General features: G+C 43.3%; 1 protein-coding gene across 1 annotated transcript in view; it reads left to right on the top strand.

The window, feature by feature from the left end:
• The first annotated feature begins 512 nt into the window (after positions 1-512).
• IQGAP1 (IQ motif containing GTPase activating protein 1) overlaps positions 513-26,903 on the top strand; it is a 103,574-nt gene continuing 77,183 nt past the window's right edge. Inside the window, exons 1-2 of the mRNA XM_047086607.1 lie at positions 513-621; positions 2,358-2,457. Coding sequence (XP_046942563.1) covers positions 567-621; positions 2,358-2,457 — 155 coding nt within the window. The 5' untranslated portion in view covers positions 513-566. The remainder of the gene's footprint in view (positions 622-2,357; positions 2,458-26,903) is intronic.

The following is a 26,903-nucleotide window of genomic DNA, read 5'->3' as shown; positions in this document are numbered from 1 at the left end:
TTTTATTTCAAGCCTTTTTTTTTTTTTTTTTTTAACTTTTATGTGCTTTTATTTAACGCTGAATTTAATCCCGGTCCATAAGCTTTTGTTTCTTCTGGAATATCTTTTTCTTCTGCGCAACCTCCTCTTCTAGTTTAGGAACAATATGCTCTGTTTCAGTTAGGCGGCGTTTTCTGTCCCCGAGGTGCGGTCGGGGCGGCGGCCGGCAGGGCAGGGCTCCAGGGCGGGGGCCGCCTTTCCCGCGGAGCGAGGAGGACCGCGAGCGCCGGGGACGGGTGGGCTCCGCCCCCTTCCTTCCGCCTCCAGAGGGTGTTACCGCCAGGGGCGGGGATTGGGCGGGGCTGAGCGGCTCGGGCTCCGCCCCCACCCCAGCTCCCTTCGGCGCGGCAGGGCGAGGCGCGGCAGGGCGGGGCCGGAGGGGCGGGGTCGGATGGGGCGGGGCCGACGGGGCGGGGCGGGGCCTCAGGGAGCAAGGCAGCCCGCGCACTCTGCAGGAGCCGCAGCTGCCGTCGGCCGCGCCTTCAAGGTCTCACCGCTTCCTCAGCAGAGACCCGGGCTCGGCCGCCATGTCCGCCACGGACGATGTTGACGGACTGGGCGTGGTCCGGCCGCACTATGGCTGTGAGTGCGGGGCTCTGCGGCGCGGGGGCTTCGGGGCCGGGCTCGCTGCCTGCGAGGCGCCGTTTTCCCGGGGGGCTCGTGCGGGCGGGCGCGGCAGGGCGGCTGCGGGCCGCGCGGACCCGGAAGAGCCGACCGGGCCGGGCGGCGGGCGGGAGGGGCGGCGAGGCGCGCGACCTGGGCTCGGAGGCGGCGGCGGCGGCGGCGGCGGCGGGGACGCAGGCGGCCCTGTTCGCCTGAGCCCGGGCGCCGCGACGCGAGGGGCCCCACCCAGAGCCTCCCGCCTCGCAGCGCCGCCGAGATTTGGGGGAGACGGCCTAGGGTGAGGTGGCAGGAGGCCGGGGCAGGGCGTGTCCCGGAGCGCTGGGCTCCGCTCGCGCTTCGCGTGAAGGCGCTGCCCCGGGTGCCGCCTGCGACGTGGACCGGGGGTCGGGACCTGCTGGGGGCCCCGGGCCAGCGGAGACGTGCGGCCCGGGGCGGGCCACTTCACCTTGCTCGGGCTTCGTTCCCTGGTCAGGCTTTCAAAAATTAAAACAGAGAGAGAGAGAGAAAAAAAAAAAAAAGAAAGAAAAGAAAAAAAGAACCCCTGTGACTTCCTCATTTTTCCGAACCTCGTTTTCTGTAGCCGTCCAGGGGACGGCACTGAACTTGTAGGCGGCACAGCTACCGCTGGCCGCAGGAGGGTCCTTTGGAATCCCGAGATTTCGTTTTTATTTTCTCTTGTGAGAGTAATGGTCCGTTTTTAGGGTAAGTTCACTCAACAGTTATGTGTGAGGGATTGTGTCACGTTTGTGAAATTAGTGAGTAAGAGCAGGCCCTGCCTGCCAAGAGCGTCTCAATCAGAGAAGGACAGGTGTACAAGCTAATGATAGTGAGGTGTAATAAAGATAAAAGATGCTGAGCCAGCCGGGCAAAAGCAGGAAGGTGGATGTGGAGGAGGGGTGGGGGGAAGGCAGTAAGAACACAGGTAGTGACACGTGAGCGGAGCTCTGGCGGATGCTGCGTGAGGTTGGGCAGCGTGGGGTCAGAGACAGTACACGGTGGTGGGGGGAGGAGGGTCGGGGAGAGGGAGAAGAGTTTCCAGAAGTAGTTGGGGCCAAATTGGAAAAGGCCTTGAATGCCATCCCAAGGAGTCAGGAGTCGATGCCATACCCCGGGTGCCCATGAAGTTGGCAGATTTGAGACAGACTGCCTGGGTTGGAATCCAGGCCCGGCAACCGCTTATTAGCGGTAGAGCTAAGGGCACGCAGCCTCAGTTTCCTCATCTGTAAAATGGGAGTGATAATCAGAGGATTGTTGTGGGACTTCCGTGAGAGAATGCATGTAAGGCGTTGAACATAATTACCGCCACTTAGTTCTCAATGACTGCTGCCTTGGGTTATTAATAAACAAGGGAAAAACAACACTCTCAGCTCTGTATTGGGAGAGAGTCTGGTAGATAGGCCAGAACAGAGTTGGGCCAAAATCTCAACTCAGTATTTGTCAAGTGACAACAAACTTGTACTAAAATTTCGTACAAGTCTATATGATGACACTTTTAACAAAAGGGTAAGACGAATGTAGTTGAAACTCCCTAGTTCCTGTTTTAGGAAAGTCCTCGTAGTACATCTGGCCATCCACACGTCCACAGGTTACCCTGACCTGCCAGGTGACTAACAGGAATTTGATGCCGTGGCTTTCTTTTATCTGTCAGAAAGGTTACAGATTCTTGTGTTTACATTCTTCCTTTCATGTTTTAGCTGTCCTGGATAATGAGAGACTCACTGCAGAGGAGATGGACGAAAGGAGACGTCAGAATGTGGCTTATGAGTACCTTTGTCATTTGGAAGAAGCAAAGAGGTAACGATTGGCCGGCTGCAGAGAAGGGAGCTGTTGTGATGTGAACACAGATAAAGATCTCTTTGAATATGTCCTAGGTGTGACTGTCGGAGGCTGGTAGTTTGAAGGAATAAGTATAGGTAGGGTATTTATTCACGGGAACAAGTGGCCTTGATAGCAGCTTATCGTGAAACTCTGATGGGCGCTTGTGTATTCTGAAAAATTCCCAGATCTGTGTTTGGTTTTATGCGTATCGTGCATGTTTTGGGGCACTACGAGCTGTAGGGGAGAATAGCAGTTTGTGGGGTTTTTTTCCCCAGACTTTCCTTTTGTGTGTGTCTTTTTAAGTAGGCTCCATACCCAACACGGGGCTTGAACTCAGGACCCTGAGATCAAGAATCACAGGCTTTATGATTGAGCCAGCCAGGCGGCCCAGAAATAGCATTTTGGTTTTTTTTGAAATAGCATTTTTTGAAGTTTAAAGTTCTTAGCCTGGTGTTTCACTGGTTTTGATTTATACATGAATTGGATTCATTTTCCTCTTGGTAGGACTCTGGGGAAAGGTCCACCGGTTTGGCAGTATTCAAAGTTTACCGGAGTCACCATCCTCTGCATTTTTTGGGAAGTGAACGTATAAGGGCGGTTTTCCCTTTTCAGATGCTGGGACACCTGGTGGTCTTACTCTTAGAGTGTCTATTTGCTATCAGTGGTTCAGTTTTGTTTTGGTGCTGGTATTCCTTTGCAAGGCCCCAGGGCAGATAGATATAATTACAGATCTTGTTTCCTACGTGTGAGCTTTGATGGAAAAGGCCAGCATGGGGTAATGAAAGGTATTTGTGATCAAAGTCCAATGAAAATCAAGGATGTTGCAGTAGCGTTAATAAACAAGAGTATTTTTGTTTTGTTAATTCTGAGGCTCTTAAAACACTTTTAGGAAAGTCCAGAGAACAATACAACAAACATCCATGTGTTCCTGAAGTTACAAGTGTTAGCCTTTCAGCTCTTTTCCTTTTCCTCTCGAAAGACATGGTCCCTTTTGTGCCCCTCCCTGGTTCTGTTGTCCTTCTTCCGTCCCTGGGACTCTCTAACAGCATTCTGATGTCTTGAATCCAGGCTTCTTTGCTGAGCTTAAACCTCTCCCTTTAGACTGGGTACAGGGGGGCAGTTAGTGGTGATTTAGGTGGGGAGAATGATAATAACATTTGTTTTTCTAAATAGAAGGTTAGACAGCAGGAAGTGAATATGTGATTAGAAAAGAGGAGGGGCGCCTGGGGGCTCAGTCGGTTAAAGGACCCACTTGATTTTGGCTCAGGTCATGATCTTGGTCCCGAGATAGAGCCCCGCGTCAGCTCTAAGCTGAGCGTGGAGGCTCCTTGAGATCCTCTCTGCCCCTGCCCTGCTCGCTCGCTTGCTCTCTCTCTCTCTCAAAATAAATAAACTTAAAAAAAAAAAAAGAAAAGGGGATGTTTCTCATATGAAGTGTGTAAGGGCCCCACGGAAAAAAAAGATTAGGTCCCTGTTACTTCAACTGTGCACTAGATCTAGTTTTGGAAAGTCAAAGAATTTGAAAGCCGCAGCTGGAATGAGAGACCATCCTGTGTCTCTGTTGCGGTGACCTGGGGATGAGAGGGAAGAACCCCAGCTCCCTTCCTTCCTCCATCCGAAGCAGTTCTGCTTTTGTTTTAAACTTGGGTTTCCACAGTAAAATTCCCTTTTTACAGAGCGTCTTGGCTACCACCCCCTTGCCACCGCTACTCTAGTTCAACGCCTCTTCCACTTTAACCATTTCATGTCAGTGAGGAAGCTGAAGCCTGAGTCTGCATGGTCTACTTGTAGTTTTCTTGACTGAAGATTAGTTTTTTGAAAGTCAGTCGTGCAGTGGTTCTCAACCAAGTGTGTGCATTAGGTCACCCGGGGAACTTAAAAATACAGATATCTCGGCCTTACCGTAGAGACTCTGATTCTGTAGGTCTGGAAGGTCCAGATACCTGTATATCTTATTTAAGTTTATTTTTTCAGAGAGAGAGCGAGCAGTGAGCATGGGGTGGGGGCAGAGAGAGAGGGAGAGAAAGAATCCCAAGCAGGCTCTGCACTGATAGCACAGAGCCTGATGCAGGGCTTGAACCCATGAACTGTGAGATCATGACCTGAGCCCAAATCAAGAGTCGGACACTCAACCGACCGAGCCACCAGGTGCCCCTACACCTATATATTTTAAATGGTTCTGGTGGTTCTGATAGGCTCCCCCTTAGTTGAGAGGCAAGATTTTTTTAAAAAAATTTTTTTTTTTTTAACGTTTATTTATTTTTGAGACAGAGACAGAGCATGAACGGGGGAGGGTCAGAGAGAGAGGGAGACACAGAATCGGAAGCAGGCTCCAGGCTCTGAGCCATCAGCCCAGAGCCCGACGCGGGGCTCGAACTCACGGACCGTGAGATCGTGACCTGAGCCGAAGTCGGACGCTCAACCGACTGAGCCACCCAGGCGCCCGAGAAGCAAGATTTAAAATAGTTTTAGAGCTCTGCGTTATGATAGCCTGACGAGAATGGTGCTTTCTGTCACATTTGCTTCTTTGCGTATTCTGTCTGCTCATTTCCATCTGCTCTAGGGCCGTTCTTTTCTGTCGGGAGTTTTCCCTCAACCCTGAGATCCAGAGTCGGACGTTTAACCGACTGAGCCACTCAGGTGTCCCTCTGAGGTGTTTTTTCCAGAATAGAAAAGTAGCCCATTTCCTTTAACATCCATGATCACCTGCAGTGTTTTTTAGTTGGCTACTTTTGCATACTTAGGAAGTGACCGAGGAAGTGAGACATTGGTGATACTCTTTATTTTTTATGCTTTGGGTTATAAGGGAGGGTATAATCGTGGCGTATTGTCCTATTGGCCTGGCATCGTGGAAATGTGCCTGATTTATTTTAGGGAGGCAATCCCAGGATGCGGTGGTGGTGGTTGTTGAAAGCTTTGATTAGAAAATCAAGTTGGGAGCATGTATTTAGATTTTACTACCAGAGGGGGCTAGGAAGAAGCCTGGGGTGCTCTGCAGAGAATAGAAGACTGGGATCCCTACTGGCCGTATGAAGCGGCTGCTGCCACCCTTAAAAAGTGTTTGAGGTAAACCACGGACAAATCACATGCTCTCCCGTCGTAGCTGGGGCTTTAGCTCCCGTTGTGTTTTCTACCCTGGTGAGCTGGGCTGTCCCCGTGTGCTGTTGGCGCCCCACTTTCCCCTCTAGCGCAAGCCCAGTTTTCCTTTTTGGATCGGCCCCCATCCTGTTTCCTTCATAACCTCCACCCCTCCTGAGTTGGAGGAGCCCCAGGGTCTGGAATTTACACCCCTTCCAAGTCCAGGAAGAAAGATCAGAGAGATCCAGGAGAGAAAAGGTTTCCCTCTTCGGTTCTATTTCTAGTACTGATACTCCTCCCCCTGGAAGCTCCACCTTCAAGTACAGTGGCTCCATTGTGTACCCCAGGGCACTCCATTTTCTCCCGTACCTGTAACAGAGCTCTTCCCTGGGAAGAGAGGAGATTGTGTAGAGAGGGTGAAGATGAATGTGTGGAGACAGTGAGTGTAAGGGTGTTTGTAGAGAAATGAGGGTGTGCCGTGGGTTTATGTTTCCCTGAAAGGTTAAGTGGGAAAATTTAGGAGTGATTCCGTAAAAGTGTGCACCTAGAGTGATTGGGAATAAGAAAATACATTCTGCTTTTCCCTATTTTTTGGAGAGTAGCTTTAATATGGAAATTAAGTTACTATTTTAATGAAATATCTGAGGATTCAGGGCTTTTTGTTACGAGCTGCAGAACAGACCAAGGACTTGAAATGTAGGTTTATTTTTTAATTTTTATTTTTAAAAAAATTTTTGATTTTTTATTTGTTTTTGAGACAGAGAGCATGAGCAGGGGAGGGGCAGAGAGAGAGGGAGACACAGAATGGGAAGCAGGCTCCAGGCTCTGAGCTGTCAGCACAGAGCCCGACGTGGGGCTAGAACTCACAGACTGTGAGAATATGACCCCACCTGAAGTCGGACGCTTAACCGACTGAGCCACCCAGGCGCCCCAAAATGTGGGTTTATTTTGATCTTTTGCCTGTTCTGATTGTCTTCACATTTGTTTGGTCTGTGGAATAGCTGTATGGTAGAGACGACTAGCATTTTCACTTAGTTGAGAGAGGCGAAGTGTAAATATGTGAGCTACGCTAGGCGCTCAGGTCTTGGAGAGGAGAAAGTGATACAGAGAAGGATCAGAATGTTCACGTGAACAGACCCAGGAAGAGAACATATCAGGCCGGGCATGACGCTTAGTCTGCAGTGAGGAGACTGTATAAATGGAAACAGGAGAAAATTCAGTTAGTTTAAAGGTCACAGGAAGAAAGTTAATCCCAGCACTCTCTGGGGTTGAAGGTTAAGGGTCCCTTCTTTCAGAGGCTTGCTGTAATGCCCTTTCAAGACCTGTCATGGGCCACCTTTCTTTTTCTGTGTCCATACCCTACCTCCCTACCTGAAGGGGCAGGGCCTACCCCCCCCCCCAACATACCCCCAGCCCCATGTAGAAAGGAAAGCAGGGCTCTGGCTGGTTGGAGACTGGCAGAGACTTCGCATTGTTAACAAGAGCATGGCACTAAACAGGCACTCTTCCTTCTGTAATTTAGGGGAATTGAAACAGTGTCTTGGAAAAAAATCAGTTCTTGAGAACAAATTCTCTTTTGTGCATGTGACTTTGTTGTTGGCATTGAACATTTTCTAGGATGGGCTCTTTAGATCTCTACATGGGAGCAGAATTCAGTAACATCTGGATATATCCAGGCTGGCACACCATGATCATGAAAGCAAGTTAAAGTTATTTAAGATTAGGCAAGAAAAAAAAAAATGGGTAGGTGAGGGGATTCAGAAGAACAACAACACCTTGCCCATCAGCCTCTACAATTCTCAAATGGAGGAATATCCCTTCATTTTTTAGGAGGTTGGCCTATGTTTTCCTTTTACAGATGGGAAACCTAATTTAATTGCCTCATGAGACCCTGTGTGAGTCAGAGGGTCACATAGATATAGCTACTTAATGGCACATTGGGACTACAAGCCGGGTACATTCATGTATTCATAATTAGCAAGGTGAAGTATGGGGTGGGATTTAGTCTTAACTCTGAAAATGATGATACAGATGGAAAACCTCACTTCTATTTTCTGAAACTTACCTTGGTGCACCTGCCTTGGATAGACTCAGAGGTAAGAAGTTGGTTGCATTTAAAAGTGCCTTTGTTAAAGTTCAAACTAAGAGTGCTTTTTGCACAAACGGAAGGATTAGTTCCTACTGTGGTCAGAAAAGCATTTTACTGCTTTTTACCCTGTGGTGTAGCTGAGACACTCAGCAAAATTTACAATGAAGAAATATGGAGAGTAATCTGGTATGTATTAGGCAGTCAGCTATCTTTGGTACTAAGAAAAGTCATACTACTGTAATCTCATAATACTTATAATTAATTAAAACAGACATTTAAAAAACCTGAAACATTTGGGGCACCTGGGTGGCTCAGTCTGTTAAGCGTCCAAACTTCAGCTCAGGTCATGATCTCATGGTTTGTGAGTTCAAGCCCCGAGACGGGCTCTGTGCTGACAGCTCGGAGCCTGGAGCCTGCTTCAGATTCTGTATGTCTCCCTCTCTCACTGCCCCTCCCCTGCTCATGCTCTGTCTTTCTCTCTGTCTCTCTCTCTCTCTCAAAAATAAACATTAAAAAAAATAAAAAAACAAACAAACCTGAAATGTTTTAAAAAACTTGGCTGTTGGGATATGCGAAGTGAAAAGAGTGAGGATTTTCAGTTTGGGCAGGTGTGATTTCTGATTCTGGTTTAGCAAGTTGTTTAACTTGAGGGAGTGAGCCTAAATTTGTGCTTTGCAGAATGGAGATATTACGCATCTTCTGGAGGTGCTCTGAGGGCTAAGTGCCTGGCATAGTGGCTGAAATGCAGTGGGCACTGGGTAAATGTATTCTTTATCCTGGCCCTTGGGGCAAAAGCAGATTTAACATAAAGGTGATGAGGCATTAGTAAACTTTTCTGGAGAATTTTCTGGGCACTTCCAAAGTCCTAAAGGTTTGTAGCCTTAGTTTTTTCACTTCAGATTTAAGCTTGTGTTTCACAGGAAACTCCAGAAATAAGAAGATACCTCTAGGGAGTCAGGGTGGAGGGTGTGAGAAGACTTTTCCTTTTTTTTTTTTTTTCCATTAAATGTTTATTTATTTGAGAGAGAGGGAGGAAGAGAGAGAATCTCAAGCAGGCTTGAACTCGGGGCTTGAACCCACCAATGGTGAGATCATGACCTGAGCCAAGACCAAGAGACACTTAACTGACTAAGCCACCCAGGCACCCCAAGACGTTTCCTTTTTATTTTAGTGCTCTTTGGTAGATTTAAAATGCTTTTTACAATGATCATGAATTTTATAATAAAGAAAAACGAAAGGGCCTGAGTAAAAGGAAAAGTTGTAGATAATTTTTAGATAGTTGTATTCACAAATTTAGATCTTTTAATTGCTATATCGTTGTCTTAATTACTATTTTCAGTGGTCATCCATAATTTATTTAGGCTTATTCCAGTTTAAAATGATATTGCTTTGATTGCTGGAAAGTTTAAACATTTTTCCCATGTACTTGTTTATCAATTTTATTTTATTCACATTGTGGATGAGGTTGTCTAATAGAGTCATGATGTTAACTTTCATAAGCTCTCTTATAATATGGTCAACCTCCTGTTGTATTTGCTACCAATATTTTCTCTTGATTTGCCATTTTGGTTTTTCACTATACAGAAGTTTTATTTTTTAATTTTGTTAAATTTCTTTAAGATTTTATTTTTAAGTAATCTCCACATTCAACGTGGGGCTCAAATCTACAACCATGAGATCAAGAGTCACACACAATACTGACTGAGCCAGCCAGGTGCCCCTGTACAGTAGTTTTCAATTTTATGCAATTCAAATGTTAATCTTTCTCTTTGCAATTTCTTTGATCAATTCAAAGCCATAGTTCAAATTCTCCAAAGCCTTGCTAAAATGTGAAGTCTTATATTGTTAGCTTTTTTCAATTTAATGCTTAATTTTTGTTAGGAATCTAAGTCTTTAAATCTCATGGTGTTTGTAAATTATTCTGTCATTTTAGGGGTGCCTGGATGGCTCAGTCGGTTAAGCATCTGACTCTTGATTTGGGCTCATGATCTGATGGGTCATGGGCTCGTGAAATCGGGCCCCTCATTGGGCTCTGTGCCGATAGCACAAGTCTGCTTGGGATTCTCTCTCTCTCTCTCTCTCTCTCTTCCTCCCCTCCCTCTTTCCCTCCCCTCCCTCTCTCCCCCTCTCTCTCCCCCTCTCTCTCCGCCCCTCTCTCTGCCCTTCCCCTGCTCGCACCCTCACACTCAAAATACTCACACTCAAAATAAATAAATTTTATGCAAATTATTCTGTCATTTAAAAAAAAAATCCCTCTTGTTGCCTTTTTAAAAAATACTTATCTTTTTTTTTATTAAAAAAATTTTTTTTAATGTTTATTTATTTTTGAGACAGAGCATGAATGGGGAAGGTCAGAGAGAGAGGGAGACACAGAATCCGAAGCAGGCTCCAGGCTCCTAGCTGTCAGCACAGAGCCCGACGTGGGGCTCCAACCCACAAATGAGGTTGTGACCTGAGCCGAAGTCGGACGCTTAGCCGACTGAGCCACCCAGGCGCCCCCCAAAATACTTATTTTTGAGAAAGAGAGAGAGCACGAGCTCACACAGGTGAGGGAGGAGCAGAGAGAGAGGGGAGATACAGAATCTGAAGCAGGCTTCAGGCTCCCAGCTGTTAGCACAGAGCCCCACGTGGGGCTGGAACCCACAAACCTCGAGATCATGACCTGAGCTGAAGCTGGGTGCTTAACCAACTGAGTCACCCAGGAGCCCCTAAGTTATTCTGTCACCTAAAAATAATCTTTTTACAACCTGTTAGCAATCAATGTCTACTTTGTCAAATATTAAATTAAGTACAGTTCTATTTCTACACTCTTTATTCTTTTATGGTAAACTATATTTCATTTTTCTTGAGAAAATGTGTAGAACTTAGAAACATCTAAAGCTGGCTTGATTTTAGCTCCATGACAAATGACTTTTTTCTGTTTTGTTTTTGCCTCACGATTTTCCATGATTTGAAACTTGTGGAGTTCTTCTTTCTTAAAGTTTCCTCGAGTTATATATTAGAGTTGATGTTCGCTTAGTAATTTTGCCTGTAATGTGGAGACTCTTGATTTATATTATCTTTCTGGTTTGTTTGTTTTTGTTTTGTGTTTTGTTTGTTTTAGCTCTAAGGAGTTGTACCTTTAATAATTAGTTCTGACTCATTAGTTCCGTCTTGGGGTACCTGTTGGTAGGTTAGATCTCTGTAGTTTGTTTTATGGCTATTCTCCATTTTGTCTGTTTATGTTAAATCAGGACTAGATATGTGTCCCACATCTGTCTTTTGATTTACTGGATTTTTCTACTGTCTTGGTTTTTTCCCCTTTGGTTCTGTTAATGGTAGTTTCTTTGTCTTATTGCAGTTTTCATTTTGGATTGTTCATTCCTTTTCCCTCTCTATTCTTGTTAATAGATTTAATGGTCTCTAGTTCATGGAGAATAGTGTGACACATATAGCATTCTTTTCAGGTGGAAAAAAGGAGGCTGGAGCCAAGAGTTGGGTTGAATACTTTACCAGTTCCCCTTATTTTCAGTAAGTCTCAGAGTGGGTGTGACCACAGGAAACCAGTGTTAAGAGGCCAGCTAACTGTATAGATTGCTCCCCCATCAAGATTGGGAAAGTCTAATTGGGCTAAGTGGGCTATTTATTTGACTGAATTTGGCCTTTATTTCTTCTAGTCGTAGAGTCAGAGTAACAATCGTGTTTGTATATTTTAATGTTCCCAATGAAAGAATAGGAAAAATGTATTTGGGGGCCTAAGTTGGCATGTTCTAGGAATTTAATTTTCTGGCTTTGCATGATGACCCGTCTCTGATTTCTGCAGAATTTCTTCTGCTTCACAGTTTAGCGATTTGGGTATATCTGTTGGTAGCAGGACCTATTCTGAACATTTTTAAGCCATGTGGTATTTGATGGCTTCTGGTTATTTCCAATTGAGACTGCTAAATAAACCCCTCGCAGGAAGTATTTGTGTAAGAAAGTGCTGGTAGGCAAAGTGAGACCATTCGGAAGTGATTCATATGACTGGGACTGTTTGTTTAAAATTTGGGACCTGGTTGCTTAGAGACCATATCTTTGAGCAAACTGAGTAAAGTGCCACTCGAGTGCACAAGTTCTGTGTCCCACCTGATCCAGTCAGGACTGTGCCGCTTGGTTTTTCTTCGAGATGAGCTCCTGCTATTCCGATTGATCCCTGTGCTTTGACAGGACATGAATCAAAAATCTTAAACATGGGGCGCCTGGGTGGCGCAGTCGGTTGAGCATCCGACTTCAGCCAGGTCACGATCTCGCGGTCCGGGAGTTCGAGCCCCGCGTCGGGTTCTGGGCTGATGGCTCAGAGTCTGGAGCCTGTTTCCGATTCTGTGTCTCCCTCTCTCTCTGCCCCTCCCCCGTTCATGCTCTGTCTCTCTCTGTCCCAAAAATAAATAAACGTTGAAAAAAAAAATTAAAAAAAAAATCTTAAACATATAAATGAAAGATCTGGTTAATGTTTTATTTTGAAGAGAAAGTTTGCTTGCTTAAGCTTGAATGTTGTTTTGAAATTTTTTTCTTAAAATTCTATGTTGGGAAGAATTGTTATTTTCCAATAAGGCATTTTATTATAGAAATCTCAATATTTCAAATACTTTTACAACAGTTAAAGGGAAACAAACACCCCCCTCTCCCCCCCAAAAAAACCCAAAAAGCAAAACCAACCCAAAACTCAAGCCTGCAATTTGCCAGGACATCATGATATAAAATATTTTGTCTGGGGCATCTGAGGGGCTTATTCGGTTAGACCTCCAACTCTTGATCTCTGCTCAGGTCACAATTTTGTGGCTCCTTTGGTCGAGCCCCACGTCGGACTCTGCACTGACAGTGCAGTGCCTGCTTGGGATTCTCTGCCTCTCTCTGCCCCTCCCCTGTTCGAGCTCTGTCTCTCTTCTCTCAAAATAAGTAAATAGACATTAAAAAAAAAAGATGAAGAACATTGTTCTGTCTGCCCAGAGATCGTCGTGTTCCTCTGCCTCTTCACCGTCATTATCAATACCATGTATTGAGCACTTATATGCGAGGCGCTGTGCTAAGCACTTGGTATGCATTAGCTGATTAGCTGATTCGGGTGATTAGCTCTTCTTAAAGAGGTGCTTATTCTTATCTGCATTTAACAGAAAAGAAAGCAAAGCTTGGAGAGGCTGACTTGCCCGGCTAGTGAGTGGCAGAGCCGGATTTCAGTTCTGGCAAGTGCCCAGACCTGGCAAGCTTGCTGCTGCAGTACCACTGCTTCTAAAAATAATGACAGCGGCAGTAACTGCCTGTAATTAAGTACTTTACACACAACATTACTGCGAGATGGGCATTATTTTTATTTTGAAGAGGGGAAAAAATGAATTAGTATCGCTTGTCTGCTGGCCTCGTAACTGTCTGTGGGGTTCAAGCCCAACTCGACACTAGTGCTGTTGACCTCTATAGGCACAGAAGGGGCGACATTGAAGTCCACCATTAAGTCAGCTGGTTCCCACAGGTGTTAATTGCCTACCTGTCTGATGGGCAAGTGCCCACTTACTGCAGAGTCTTTTGCCTGCCACTCTGACTGTGTGACGACCGTTCTCTGATTTGTCCCGTAGCTTTGTGTCTAACTGGTGTTGGACTCTTTTATTTTTTTTACTTTGTTTTATACTTGTTTTATTTACTGAAGAGCTAAAGATAGTGATGGACGTACATAAGTAGCTGTTAAATGTTTGTTGATTGGTGAAAGATTTATTCATGCTAATAAGAAATGTAGTAAACATAGGGGTGCCTGGCTGGCTCAGTCGGTGGAGCGTGCAACTCTTGAATTTGGGGTCGTGGGTTGGAGCCCCACGGTGGATGCAGAGATTACTTAAAGTAAAATCTTAAATACAGCAAATGTAAAATCTTAGCTAAGTGATTTTTATAGGTATCTGTGATAAATGCATATGTTTAACTTTTTTGACCTAACTCCCGCTCAGTAAGATGATTTCCTTGGAAGGGGGAGCGGTTGCAGCAGAGGTGATGCAGTTGAATACGGTGACTTTGGGGAGGCCAGAGAGTTCTGGTTTGGCTTTCATGTTCATAACCTGGGATTTGCTTGTGATTCCGCCCAGAAAGGCATGTCTTCTTCCCAGTTGCTTGTTTTTTACATAATGACCTCATGCAGACAGGAGTGGCAAATTGGATTGGAAATTGCCTCGGATCGTTTGGCAAGAACTGTATTTTTTGGTGTTGTGGGTGGAGGAAAGTCCTGTCTAAAGGCCTCTATTTCTTCTTTACTCAGAATACCTTCCTGTTGACTCATTGGAAATCATAACGAAAAGCAGAAGGAGCATTGGAGAGGCAGCTGCCAGCCCAGGGCTTGGCTTCTGTTGGGGCAGATGTTTGGGAACTAAGAGGACTCTGGCTTTAGGAAAAATTGTGAGACTTTTATAGTAGAAGGGAAGTAACTATTATTGTGATAGGTATTATCCATAAGGTAGAAATTATCCACCTGCTTCTAGGGATTATTAATCTGCAACATAAAAAACAAGGTATATATTTTAAAAATTATTTATTTTTGACAGGGGGAGGGAGGCTTGGTTGGGGAGGGGCAGAGAGAGAAGGAGATAGAGAATCCCAAGCAGGCTCCATGCAGTCAGCACAGAGCCCAATGTGGAGCTCAAATCCACGAACCGTAAGATCATGACCCGAGCTGAAACCAAGAGTCGACACTCAACCGACTGAGCCACCTAGGAGCCCCAAGATATTTTCTTGAATAGGGTTAGTGTTCCTACAAACTGAAGCAGAAGGAACTAAAGTACAAAGGAGGGAATGAGACAAAATTAGAAGAGGAAAAATTGAAAAGAAGGAGGAAAAAACCTGTGATTATTGAAGATAGAAAAATGACATAAAAATAAAATTTAAATACAAAAAGCCTTACAGTAGAGCAGATCATTTCCTTACAAATAACACATACATATCAGACGACCTCTAGATAAGCTAAAAGGAAACAAAAGTTACTTACTACTTGCCACTTACTACTTACTACTAGGACTGTTGTAACAAAATGTTTTTCTGCTCTGAAGGCATACTGTTATGTCATTAGTTTGGACAATGCTTCTTAATCATTGATTGAAAAGGTGGTGCCCAGCAGTGGTTTGACTTTGGGGATTTCCTTTAAAAACTTGAGAAGTCCCACAAAAATATTCCTAGGCAGATTTTAGGTTTTTTAATTACAATTTTATTCTTAATCATTAAAAAAAATAGATAATACACGAACATGATACTTAGAGGCTATGCTAGGATATATAGTGAAAAAAAAAAGTCTGTGTCCCAGCCATTCCGTTTTTCCCCAGTTGGAACCACAGTTATGAATATGAGTCTTTCATTATTCAATGCATATAAATCCTAGTCACTTATTTCCTTGTCATATTCTGCTTTCCATCTCATAACTTACTCCACATGAATACATCAGAGTACCTCATTTTTGTCTTCACAGTTGCATACTTTTTCAGTGTATAGATTGGAACTACCAGTGCATATTTTACCCCAGCTTTTGCTATTATAGTGTTGTAGTTAGCAACTTTGTATGTATGTCATCTCTCACTTGGGGGTATTGTAGGATAAATTTCTTAAAGTGGGATTTCTAAGTCAAAGGGAATGTGTACGTTTGGTTTTTTTTTTAATTAAAAAAAATTTTATTTTTGAGAGACAGAATGTGAGCCAGTGAGGGGTAGAGAGAGAGGGAGACAAAGAATCTGAAGCAGGTTCCAGGCTCTGAGCTGACAGCACAGAGTCTGACGGAGGGCTCGAACTCACAGACCGTGAGATCTTGACCTAAGTTGAAGTTGGATGCTTAACCGACTGAGCCACCCAGGTGCCCCAGTTTTGATAAATATTGTCAATTTGGTCTGGAAGTTGTACCATCCGTAATGTATAAGAGGGCTGCTTTACCCATAATTTCATCAACCTGCAGTATTATAGTTTTTTTAATATTTGAGAATTTCATAGGTGAAAATGGTGTTTCATTGTAGTTTCATTTTCAGATTATCTAATTCTGAGTGAAGCTGAACAACTTTTTTGTTAATTTAACTTTTTTTAAAATTTATTTTTTTAAGTAAGCTCCACACCCAGTGTAGGACTTGAACTTACTACCCTGAGATCAAGAGTTGCATGCTCTACTGACAGAGGCAGCCAGGTTTCCTGAGGATCTTTGTTTAAGAGCCATTTGTATTTCCTTTCTGCCAACTGTTTTGGTAGAATCCTTTGCTCATTTTTCTGTTGAGTTTTTTCTTACTGATTTGTAAGAGCTGTTTATATATTGAGGGGATTGATGCTTTGGATGCCACATGTGCTGAAAAGAATCCAGTTTGTCCTTTAAGTTTGACTTAAGGTTTTTAAAATAATTTAGAATTTCATTTTATTATTATTTTTAACAATTTAGAATTTTAAAACATGTTTGATTTTATTAATGTTTTTTTAGTTTTAGATTTTAGGCTTTATGTCTTTTTTAGAGTCATTTATACCAATACCATACAAAAACATTCCTCTGTGTTTTCTTCTAGTATTTTTAGGATGTAAAGAGTTTTAACATGTAACCCCTTGATCCATTTTGAATTTTTTTTGGTATGAGGACTAAAGTAGAGATTCTGCTTTATTTACTTATTTTCTCTAGATGTTTGGATAATACATATTGAGCATCAACAATGACTCTCTGATGAGATGTTCTGTGTAGTTTGCCTTGCTGTCTATGAATTGAGATCTTAATTTTTTTTCAGAACAAGGCAGGTTCAGCTGTTGAGACTTATTTATTTACTTTAAAATTTTTTGAGATTAAAAAAAAAATGTTTATTTTTTGAGAGACAGCGCAGGTGGGTGAGGAGCAGAGAGAGGAGACAGAGGATCCAGTGTAGGCTCTGTGCTGACAGTAGAGAGCCCGATGTGGGGCTCGAACTCATGAACTGGGAGACCATGACCTGAGCCGAAGTCGGATGCTTAACCGAAGGAGCCACCCAGGCTCTTCCAACTGTTGAGATTTTTGAAACATAAAAATACCATTTTAGAGAAACTGGCTAGAATTTTCCAGAGTACTTTGAAGCAGGTTGTATTGTGCCATAAAAAACGACTAATCAGTGTGTAATGAAGTTGGCATTGAGAAAACAGGTTTTGGATGAACAGCTTTGGCATACAGACTGTGATGAGATGAATCAGCTTGCCAAAGTAACGCAGTTTATTCTTTGTGTTAAAGGAGAATACAGTTTGGGATTTGGAAACTGTGGCTGACTAGATTTGACTGGTGGGTTCTATAGGCTTTTTATCGTGGGTTATAAGTTCCGAATCTCAAAGGGAGAAGATAGTGTAAGCAGGATTTCTCACCCCTCGTTTCCTCTCAGACTCTTCTCACAGACTTTCTTGCTTAGAACTAGTGTTCCAGAGTACATGGTTTGGGAAGCACTGTTTTTGTGTCAGCATAATGATTTGAGGGACTATTTCAAGTGACAATTTGGAACATGTTCCTGGTTAGTTCTCAACTGTTATATGTTTTATCTGTAGTTTCTTTCTGTTCTTTGAGTTCTAATGTTCTCAGCTTAGAGAGCTTAAATTGAAGCCATTACTGTACTAACTGGGTAGGTATAATTGCTAAACTGTCATCAGTGATCTTTAAGGCATTGTGCAGAACTGCAGTGTGGTTTTTAAAAGTGGAGGAGGGTGGGGCACCTGGGGTGGCTCAGTTGATGGAGCATCTGATTATTGGTTTTGGTTCGGGTCGTGATCTCATGGTTCGTGGGTTCAAGCCCCATGTTGGGCCCTGTGCGAACATTACAGGGCCTGCTTGGGATTCTCTCTCTCTCTGCCCTGCCCTCGTGAGTGCATGTGTGCGTGTGCATTTGAGCTTTCTCTCTCTCTCAAAATAAATAAACTTAAAAAAGTAGAGGAGGGCAAATGTACTAATTATTAAAAAGGAAAAGAAGATAATCATAAATTCCTGTCTAATGAATTAGTCTGGGGCAGAATTCCTAGCATATTGTCAAGTAGATGAGCACTTAGGAAACAAGTGATGCTTAGGAGTCAACCAGGGCTTTCTGAGACAAGCTCTGTCACATTAAGATCATTTCCTCTTTGACGACAGCGTCACCAGATTGGTGAATCACAGAAACACAGTAATGTCTAGATTTCAGTAAGGCATTTGCAAGTGTGTCTTGTGATACATTAGTGACAGGTTTGACAAATGTGGACTAGATTGTAAGGTAATTAAGATTTGTAGCCAGTTGAATAAACCATATTCAAAAAGAGCTGCTAGATGAGGAGTAATTGCTTAATGGGCGCGAGCTTTCTCTTTGGGTGGTGAAAATCTTCTGGAATTAAATAGTCATGGTGGTTGCACAACATTTTGAGTATACTAAAAAACACTGAATTGCATACTTTAAAATGGTTAAAAGTGGTGAATTTATGTTATATGAATTTTATCTCAATGATAAAAGGAGCTGCTAGGTTTTAAGTTCAAAGAAAGCTCTCTAGGGCATGTTACAGATAAAACATTTTTCTTGGGGCTTATCAGTGATGTGTATTGATTAAATTTGAGTTTGACTTGTTGCTGGAGGGATGGTTAATACACTTCATGACAAGTTCTGCATTCAGAATACCCTGAATCTAATGAGATTTAATAGTAATAAATGTGACATCCTACATTGGGGTTCAAAAATGGAGTGTTTAGGTACAGGATAGAGTAGCAGCATTTATGGCAATAGCATTAGTAGGAAAAAAGAACACAATGAAACAAATCTGTGTTGTTTACCAGTTCATTAATAGAAATGTGGTATATGTCCCTTTGTCCTCTGTACTCATCAGAGGCTAACAAGTTCATCTTCAGGTCTGGAGGCCATACCTTAAGAGGGACCTTGATAGTCTAGAGCAAGGGTGATAGTTGTGTGATGGGATTCTTTCACACCCACAGCAGGCATTGCTGATAGGTCAGAATCCTTAGAGAGTGAGGAACCCCATCAGTGGGTGTTGGTGCATTGGTTGAGACATGGTTATTGTTCAAGGACTCGTGCATGTTGAATCAGCTTGACCAGGATGGTAAAAGGTCTATAAATTATGATGTATGAGAAATCCTTGAAAGGACTGAGAGTATTTAATATGGAGACAAGATTCAGGGGGACTATAGAAACATAGAATCTCAGAAGTGCAATCTTTCCCCCAGTATAGGAATTCATTCAACTGTTAACACTTTGCCTATTATTATTAAAAGATCTGAAATATGGAAGAGGGGTTCAATTTATCATGTGTGGTACCAGAGGAACAGAACCAGGCAATGGAAATCTGCTTAATTTGAGGAAGAACTTTATAGCAATAAGAAATTTCAAAAAAATAAAAGATCTGCTTTGGAAAAATCCATGTTGCAGAAGATTTTCAAGCATAGACTATGTAACAGTTGATGGAAGATTATGTTCTAACCTAAGTACTTTCTCGAGTTACTTCAAACAATTTTTATTTTCATCTCCTGTGTTATTCAAAGGTTTGCTTTTTTTTTTTAATGTTTATTTTTGAGAGAGAAAGAGAGAGTGTGTTTGAGCAGGGGAGGGGCAGAGAGGGAGACACAGAATCTGAAGCAGTCTCCAGGCTCCGAGCTGTCAGCACAGAGCCTGATGTGGGGCTCGAACTCACAAATCATGAGATCATGACCTGAGCCGAAGTCAGATGCTTAACCTACTGAGCCACCCGGGTGCCCCAAAGGTATTTTTATTTTAAGTGATAACATTCTATTGCTCAATTTTTTTTTTTTTCCCTTGGCATGGCTAAACCAGTTGGGAAAAGCACTTCCAATAAAATAAAACAGGTAGAAAGCATTTGTGGTTCCTCATTGTGCAGGACTCTCTAATATAGAACTGGAGAAGATGGCAAATGGCAAATGCTTATTAACCCAGTCCTGTCCATAGGGGCGTTACAGATTAATTGGACAGATAGGGCATCACCATTTGAAAAAAAAAAAAAAAGTTACCTAACATCAAAGGTTGGAAGGTCTAACTAATGTCGCAAGACAATATAAGATTGCCAATGAAACGATGCAGTTAAATGTGTGAGAGTTTAGATGAGGGAAAGATTATTTTATGGCTGAGCTTTGCAAGATAAGCTGAAATCAGATAGGCAAGAAGGGAAAGCAGAAATATACACATATTTTGTGTTCCTTTAGAGATGAGACTGCCTTTTTCTACTTTTTGGTACCCAGGAGCACTCCTTCCACAGTGCTTTTCCACAAAGTAGCTGCTCAGTAATATTCAGTTAAATTGGTGCAAAGCTGTGTGGAGTGTGGGGTTGGGGTGGTTAAGAGAATTTCAGCATTGTGGGATGAGAGCTTAGGATGATTTTTTTATTACTTGGTTATAATTGATACCAGTGCTGTGGTCCTTAAGCAAGAGGGAAAGAACAGTTTGTTATTCAGCAGTTATTTTTTGAGCACTGTACTTGAAAGGTAAATCAGAAAAGGATTCCACCCTTATGTACTTAAATAACTATATTAAGAGGTAAAGAGGTACAAAGTGCCAGTGGAAAGTTTAGAGGAAGTTTGGAGGAAGGAGAGATTATTTCCAAGGGTAGATCATGGAAGAGTGCATGGAGGAGGTGACTTTTGAAAGTAACATTTGAATTGTCAGATGGGGAAGGCCAATCAAAAAGCTCTTACCAAATCTTTATTCTTAGTGGTCGTCTCCATCCTTAGCTTCCCACATTACAGCTTGATGACCTCTCTTTACGAACTCTCTCAATTTCTCTGGCCCTAACAAATTTATCCCATCGTATTTAACATGGCGGCTTGACCTTCCCTGTAGCAATGGGAGAAATATCTTTCTTCCTAAGGCTCCATCTTCTATGTGTGGTCTGGATCATACTCCTTTTTGTCTTCTAGGGTTCATATTCCAGGATTCTTTTCTTTTCTTTTCTTTTTAATGTTTATTTATTTTTGAGGGGGGGGAGGGGCAGAGAGAGAGGAAGACACAGAACCTGAAACAGGCTCCAGGGTCTGAGCTGTCAGCACAGAGCCCGACGAGGGGCTCGAACCCACAAGCGTGGGATCATGACCTGAGCCGAAGTCATTCGCCTAACCGACTGAGCCACCCGGGCACCCTTTCCAGGATTGTTTTCTTAACTATAACTTAAACTTTTTCCTGTTGATTCTTTTCTCTGTAGCACATAAACATCCTCACCCATTCCAGATCTATTCCCTTAATACTAGACCCTCCTCTGATTATTGTATTATCCCTTCTTTTGTTCCTTCAGGAAGAACTTGTCTTTACTCCCCGTACCCACTTCTTTATCCTAACTTGTGTGGGTGTGGTTTGTGTACCCTTCTTTCCCCTACCGGATTTCTCTTGCTGGAATGACTGATGACCTAATTGTTGTGTCCATTAGAAAATTTTCAGTACTTCTCTTAATCTCTGTGGCATATGACACTCTTGTCCATTTCATGAAATTTTCTTCCTTTTAAGTGGGTATCTTTTTATACTTTTTGAATTTTGACTTATGTATATATATTGCCTATCTATGAGTAAATTCAGGGGACCCTGGGTGGCTCAGTCGGTTGAGTGCCCAACTCTTGATTTTGGCTCAGGTCACGATCTCACAGTTGTGGGATGGAACCCTGCCTTGGGGCTCCACACTGTGTGTGGAGCCTGCTTGGGATATATTCATTCCCTCTCTCTCCTGCTCTCTCTCCTTCCCTCTTCCCCACACCTTCTCGCCCTCCCCCAACCCCCACAGTCGATCTTTCTCTCTAAAATAAAAAATAAAAAAAAAGAAAAGAAAAGAAAGTAAATTCAGGTAGCATCCACCTCCTCCAGGAAGCACCCACCACCCTTACCCTAGGTCTGAGTCAGGTACTCCTCTCTTGTGTTTCTACCTGTCCCTCCCCACCCCTGTCTTTATAATATGTTATAAATGCCTTATACTTTTCTCTTCACTAACATACTGTGAGCCTCAGAGGGCAAGGATTATGTCCTTAATGATTAAGACAGTTAACCCGTCCTCCTGACATGTTCTCACTAAGTACTAGGTCTGAAAATTAAGTTTCAGACCTAGTACTTGCTCTACAGGCTCTCCTTGGTCTCCGGGGCAGTAGGCTGAGATGGCTGGCCCAGAGCCTCGCACTTGCAAGGAAATGGGTACCTGTCTTCCGCCTCCTAGAGGACTCTCACCTGTGTCTTTCCCCAAGTTCTGCTCACGGCCGGCCGGCAATGACTAGGCTGCAGCTGGTGAGACTTAGTATCATGTAACTCAGTTTGAAGATTTTGTTTTCATTTAAGGTTAAAAGGTCTTTCACGCTTTGTGATACGTGGCAGAGATGGATGGGTAGATCAAACATGGTAATGTTTCGCCAGGCTCTGCATCTGACGATGTGGTCTGGGAGTCAGCTGTTAATCCTGTTAGTGCAGGGACTTTTTAGAAAAACTTCTTTGAAGTAATAATTTACATGCCATAAAGGTCTCCCATTTTTTAATGTACAACTTAATGAGTTTTAGTAACTTTATCGAATGGTGCAACTGTTACCATAGTGTAGTTTCCATCACCCCAGTAAGAATGGGGACTCTTGAAATATAACAGTTAGACGTTTCATTTTGGCAAGTAGACTTTACATAACTTATCCAATTTAGCAAAGACTAAAATTATTTGCTCAGAGATGTTTAGGTTAAATAAGTTATTACTTAAGAAGAATGGCCTCCTGGGTAGCTCAGTCGGTTAAGCATCTGACTCTTGATACCAGCTCAGGTCATGATCTCACAGTTCATGGGTTTGAGCCCTGAGTCTGGCTCTGTGCTCTGAGTGCAAAGTCTGCTTGGAATTCTCCCATCCCCTCCCCCCCCCCCCTTCCCCTGCTTGTGCACTCATTCACTCTCTAAATAAATGAATAAGAGAAGGAGGAGGAGAAGAAGAAGAAAGTTTCTTTTCTGTTTCTCATTCATTCCTATAGCTATTCAGATTGGCTTAATTTATACTCAGAAGTTTCTTTTAAAGCAGATACTATCAAGTTTTCTCACGTGCTTGCATGGCTTGGGAAACAAGCCTTTATAAATCTTTCTTGCCTGGATTACTGCCAGTACTTCTTAGGACTGTGTATCCTTACCCATTCCTCCTCCTCACCCTACTGCTTAGAGTGATTTGTCAAGTTATATCTGATCATTTTATTCCTGTTTCAGATCCTTCAGAAGGTTTGTGTATTCTCTTCCCGTGGCCTATGACTTGTTCTCCCCACCTAAACACTGCCCCACCCCACCCCCCACCCCCCAGTCCTTCAAGACCTAAATGTCATTTTCTCTGGGAAACTAGCCCTAATTCCCTTCCTCTTCAGGTGGTGAGTTCTTTATCGAATACATTAGTTTCTCTCAAGACTTGTTCCTGCCACCCTGTATTATAATTACTAGGTATTTCCAGTGCCTGGATGGTGCTTAGATAAGTTAGGGTCTTAGTAGAATCCTAATTGCAAGGAAAGACTGCCCAGCTTGGGAGGTTTTCAGCCGCGAGTAACCCTGGCATGAGGGAGCATCTGCTCTGCACGCCGGGTGTGGTAACCGGAGGAGTGGAGGAGCGGCTCCTGGAGGAACTGAATCTCAATGGTGTGGAGCGTCAGTTCCGGCATTGGTCTGTTCCCCTTCTGTATTGCACAGAGCTGGGAAACCGCTGAAGTCACGTGCTCTGCAGAACTTGTTCAACCCGTTTCCTCCTCACAGACCCCTAATTCTGAGTCCCACCCTGATTCTTGCCTCCATATGCTCTAGGTCTGGGCTTGTTTTAGGGCTTACCACACTAAGAATTCTCTGAATAGTGATTTCTTTGTCTTGCTGCAGGGGTGGAATGGGTAGGGCCAAGTATGAGGTTCCTGTGACAGTGCTATCATAGGACAAGGTAGGCAGGTATTAGGCAGGTTACTAGGTGTCAGACTCTAGAAGCAGGTTTATTTCTGCAGTCTAGCTAATTCGTGCATGTACTTGTAACACAGATACACGGCTACCGTTACTTAGAGTCTGTTGCTTGTATGCATTCTCTCATTTGATCTTCAGAACGGTCTTATGAGACTAGGTGTTTTTGCAGACAGGAACCTGAAGCTCAGAGACGTTAGTTAGATTACTAGTCATTCTTGCTCATTCTTATTTCCTTCCTTCATTTCTCACGAAGAAGTGGGTATGTTGCTGTCTATAACGAGCTGCCCCCTGTACTGTTCAGAGCCTTGCCTTCTTTATTTCTTGTATCTTTAGTCCCCTGTGCACTTGTTCCTTTCTTGCGGCCTGCAGATAACTGCCTCTTCGTGAGTCATCAACAGAGAGAGGTGCCACCACCTCAGATCTACCCTTTCTCCATTCCTCTGATTTCTCTTACTTCTTCAACTTCCCGAAAAAGAAGTCTACTTTGGCTGTTTCTAGTTCCCCACTTCTACTTACTTTCCTAGTGTAATCTCTTCATGCTCCACCACTCCACTGAGGTCCCCGTGAGGAAGGGGCCTGCTTCCTTGTTTTCCGCGTCCTTTTCTCTGCCGTTCACCTCTCTGCAGCTTCCTGACAAGTTGTCCTTCCTTGCTTGCCATCATGTGATTCTGCCACGGTTCTCATTTTACCATAGTGACTGTTCTCTCTTTGTAATAGTGTTGGTGTTCTCTGAGGCACAGTCTTGATCATTTATTTATTTTTTAAGTTATTTACTTAGTTAAGTAATCTCTACTCCCAACACGGGACTCGAACTCATGACCTTGAGATTAAGCGTCACATGCTCCTCTGACTGAGCCATCCAGGCAGGCTTCCCTTGACCATATTTTATTTTGCTCAACGTCTGATTCTCTGGTGAGCTCTTCCACTCCCGTGGTGCCCCTCTTCACACTGAGGTCTCCAGCTGGGCCTCTGTCCTGAGTCTTTCAGACTTTCCACTGCCTGTAGGATGTCACCACCTGATGTCCCGTTCTTGTTTCAAGCAGAACATGTTTCCGGCATGAATTTATCATTCTGGTCTTGTGTCCCAGCCTCGTCGGCTGGCAGCCTCTTTCACTTAGCCATCCGCGCCACAGGTCACCAAGTCATATCTTAAAGTGAAGCAATCCTTTGCCTTTTATGGAAGTTTCTCAAAGTTTACTAATGATGGTACACGTTGCCAGATTTCCTTCTGGAACAGTGCAAGAATGTGGGGTTTCCCCATGTATTGGATGATAAGTTGCTATTGTCCCTTTTTATCTTTGCCAGTCTGATAGCCAAATACGGCATTATTGTTACTTTAATTTGATTAGTAGTGAGATTAAGAATTTTTCCTATAGGGGCGCCTGGGTGGCGCAGTCGGTTAAGCGTCCGACTTCAGCCAGGTCACGATCTCGCGCTCCGTGAGTTCGAGCCCCGCGTCGGGCTCTGGGCTGATGGCTCAGAGCCTGGAGCCTGTTTCTGATTCTGTGTCTCCCTCTCTCTCTGTCCCTCCCCCGTTCATGCTCTGTCTCTCTCTGTCCCAAAAATAAATAAACGTTGAAAAAAAAAATTAAAAAAAAAAAAAAAAAAGAATTTTTCCTATAATTACTGGCCATTTGCATTCTTTTTTTTTAATTTTATTTTTAATTTTTTAAAATTTACATCCAAATTAGTTAGCATATAGTGCAACAATGATTTCAGGAATAAATTCCTTAGTGCCCCTGACCCATTTAGCCCATCCCCCCTCCCACAACCCCTCCAGTAACCCTCAGTTTGTTCTCCATATTTATGAATCTCTTCTGTTTTGTCCCCCTCCCTGTTTTTATATTACTTTTGTTTCCCTTCCCTTATGTTCATCTGTTTTGTCTCGTAAAGTCCTCGTATGAGTGAAGTCATATGATTTTTGTCTTTCTCTGACTAATTTCACTTAGCATAATACCCTCCAGTTCCATCCACGTAGTTGCAAATGGCAAGATTTCATTCTTTTTTTAAATTTTTTTTTTTCAACGTTTATTTATTTTTTTTGGGACAGAGAGAGACAGAGCATGAACGGGGGAGGGGCAGAGAGAGAGGGAGACACAGAATCGGAAACAGGCTCCAGGCTCTGAGCCGTCAGCCCAGAGCCTGACGCGGGGCTCGAACTCCCGGACCGCGAGATCGCGACCTGGCTGAAGTCGGACGCTTAACCGACTGTGCCGCCCAGGCGCCCCAAGATTTCATTCTTTTTGATTGCCGAGTAATACTCCGTTGTGTGTGTGTGTGTGTGTGTATACATGTGTGTATATACGTGTATATGTACATATACATATATATGTATATACATATGTATATATATATGTATATACATATGTATATATATGTATATACACACACACACCACATTTTCTTTATCCTTTCATCTACCGATGGACATTTGGGCTCTTTCCGTACTTTGGCTATTGTCGATAGCGCTGCTATAAACATGGGGGTGCATGTGTCCCTTCAAAACAGCACACCTGTATCCCATGGGTAAATGCCTAGTAGTGCAATTGCTGGGTCGTAGGGTAGTTCCATTTTTAGCTTTTTGAGGAACCTCCATACTGTTTTCCAGAGTGGCTGCACCAGCTGGCCTTCCCACATTTACATTCTCTTATGAGTTGCCTGTTTGTGTTTCTAGTCCATTTCTCTGGGGGAAATATTTTATTTATTTCAAGCATTTAAAATGTACATATGCAAAAAAAAATGTACATATGCATATAAAGATTATAGATTATTAATTCCTTGTAAAGATTATAGGAGGTTATTAATTCCTTGTTATGTGTTGCAGATTTTTCCTCCAGTTTATCTTTTCTTTAAGAAAATACTTTATTGCCTTATAGATGTTTAACTGTCTTTTTTTTTTAATTAAAAAAATTTTTTTTAATGTTTATTTCTGACAGACAGACAGAGCGGGGGAGGGGCAGAGAGAGAGGGAGACACAGAATCTGAAGCAGGCTCCAGGCTCCGAGCTGTCAGCACAGAGCCTGACACAGGGCTTGAACTCACAAACCGTGAGATCATGACCTGAGCTGAAGTTGGACGCCTAACCGACCAAGCCACCCGGGCACCCTTGAATTCTTTATATGTTTTGGATATTGACCTTTAAAAAAAATGTTTATTTATTTTGAGAAAGAGAGAGCATGCAAGCAGCAGGGAGGGGCAGAGAGAGAGGAGAGAGAGACTCCCAAGCAGGCTCCACGTCGCCACTGCAGAGCCTGATGCTGGGCTTGAACTCACAAAACTGTGAGATCATGACCTGGGCCAAAACCAAGAGTCGGTCACTTAACCAACTGAGCCACCCAGGCACCCCGGATATTAACCTTCTATCAGTTACTTTCTTCAGTTTCATAGGTTGT

Source organism: Lynx rufus, unplaced genomic scaffold (genome assembly GCF_022079265.1).
Source record: "Lynx rufus isolate CCGP_SWC_20201006 ecotype Redwood Valley unplaced genomic scaffold, mLynRuf1.p SCAF_21, whole genome shotgun sequence".
In the NCBI taxonomy this organism is placed as follows: Eukaryota; Metazoa; Chordata; class Mammalia; order Carnivora; family Felidae; genus Lynx; species Lynx rufus.
This window is presented reverse-complemented; position numbering and strand designations above follow the sequence as displayed.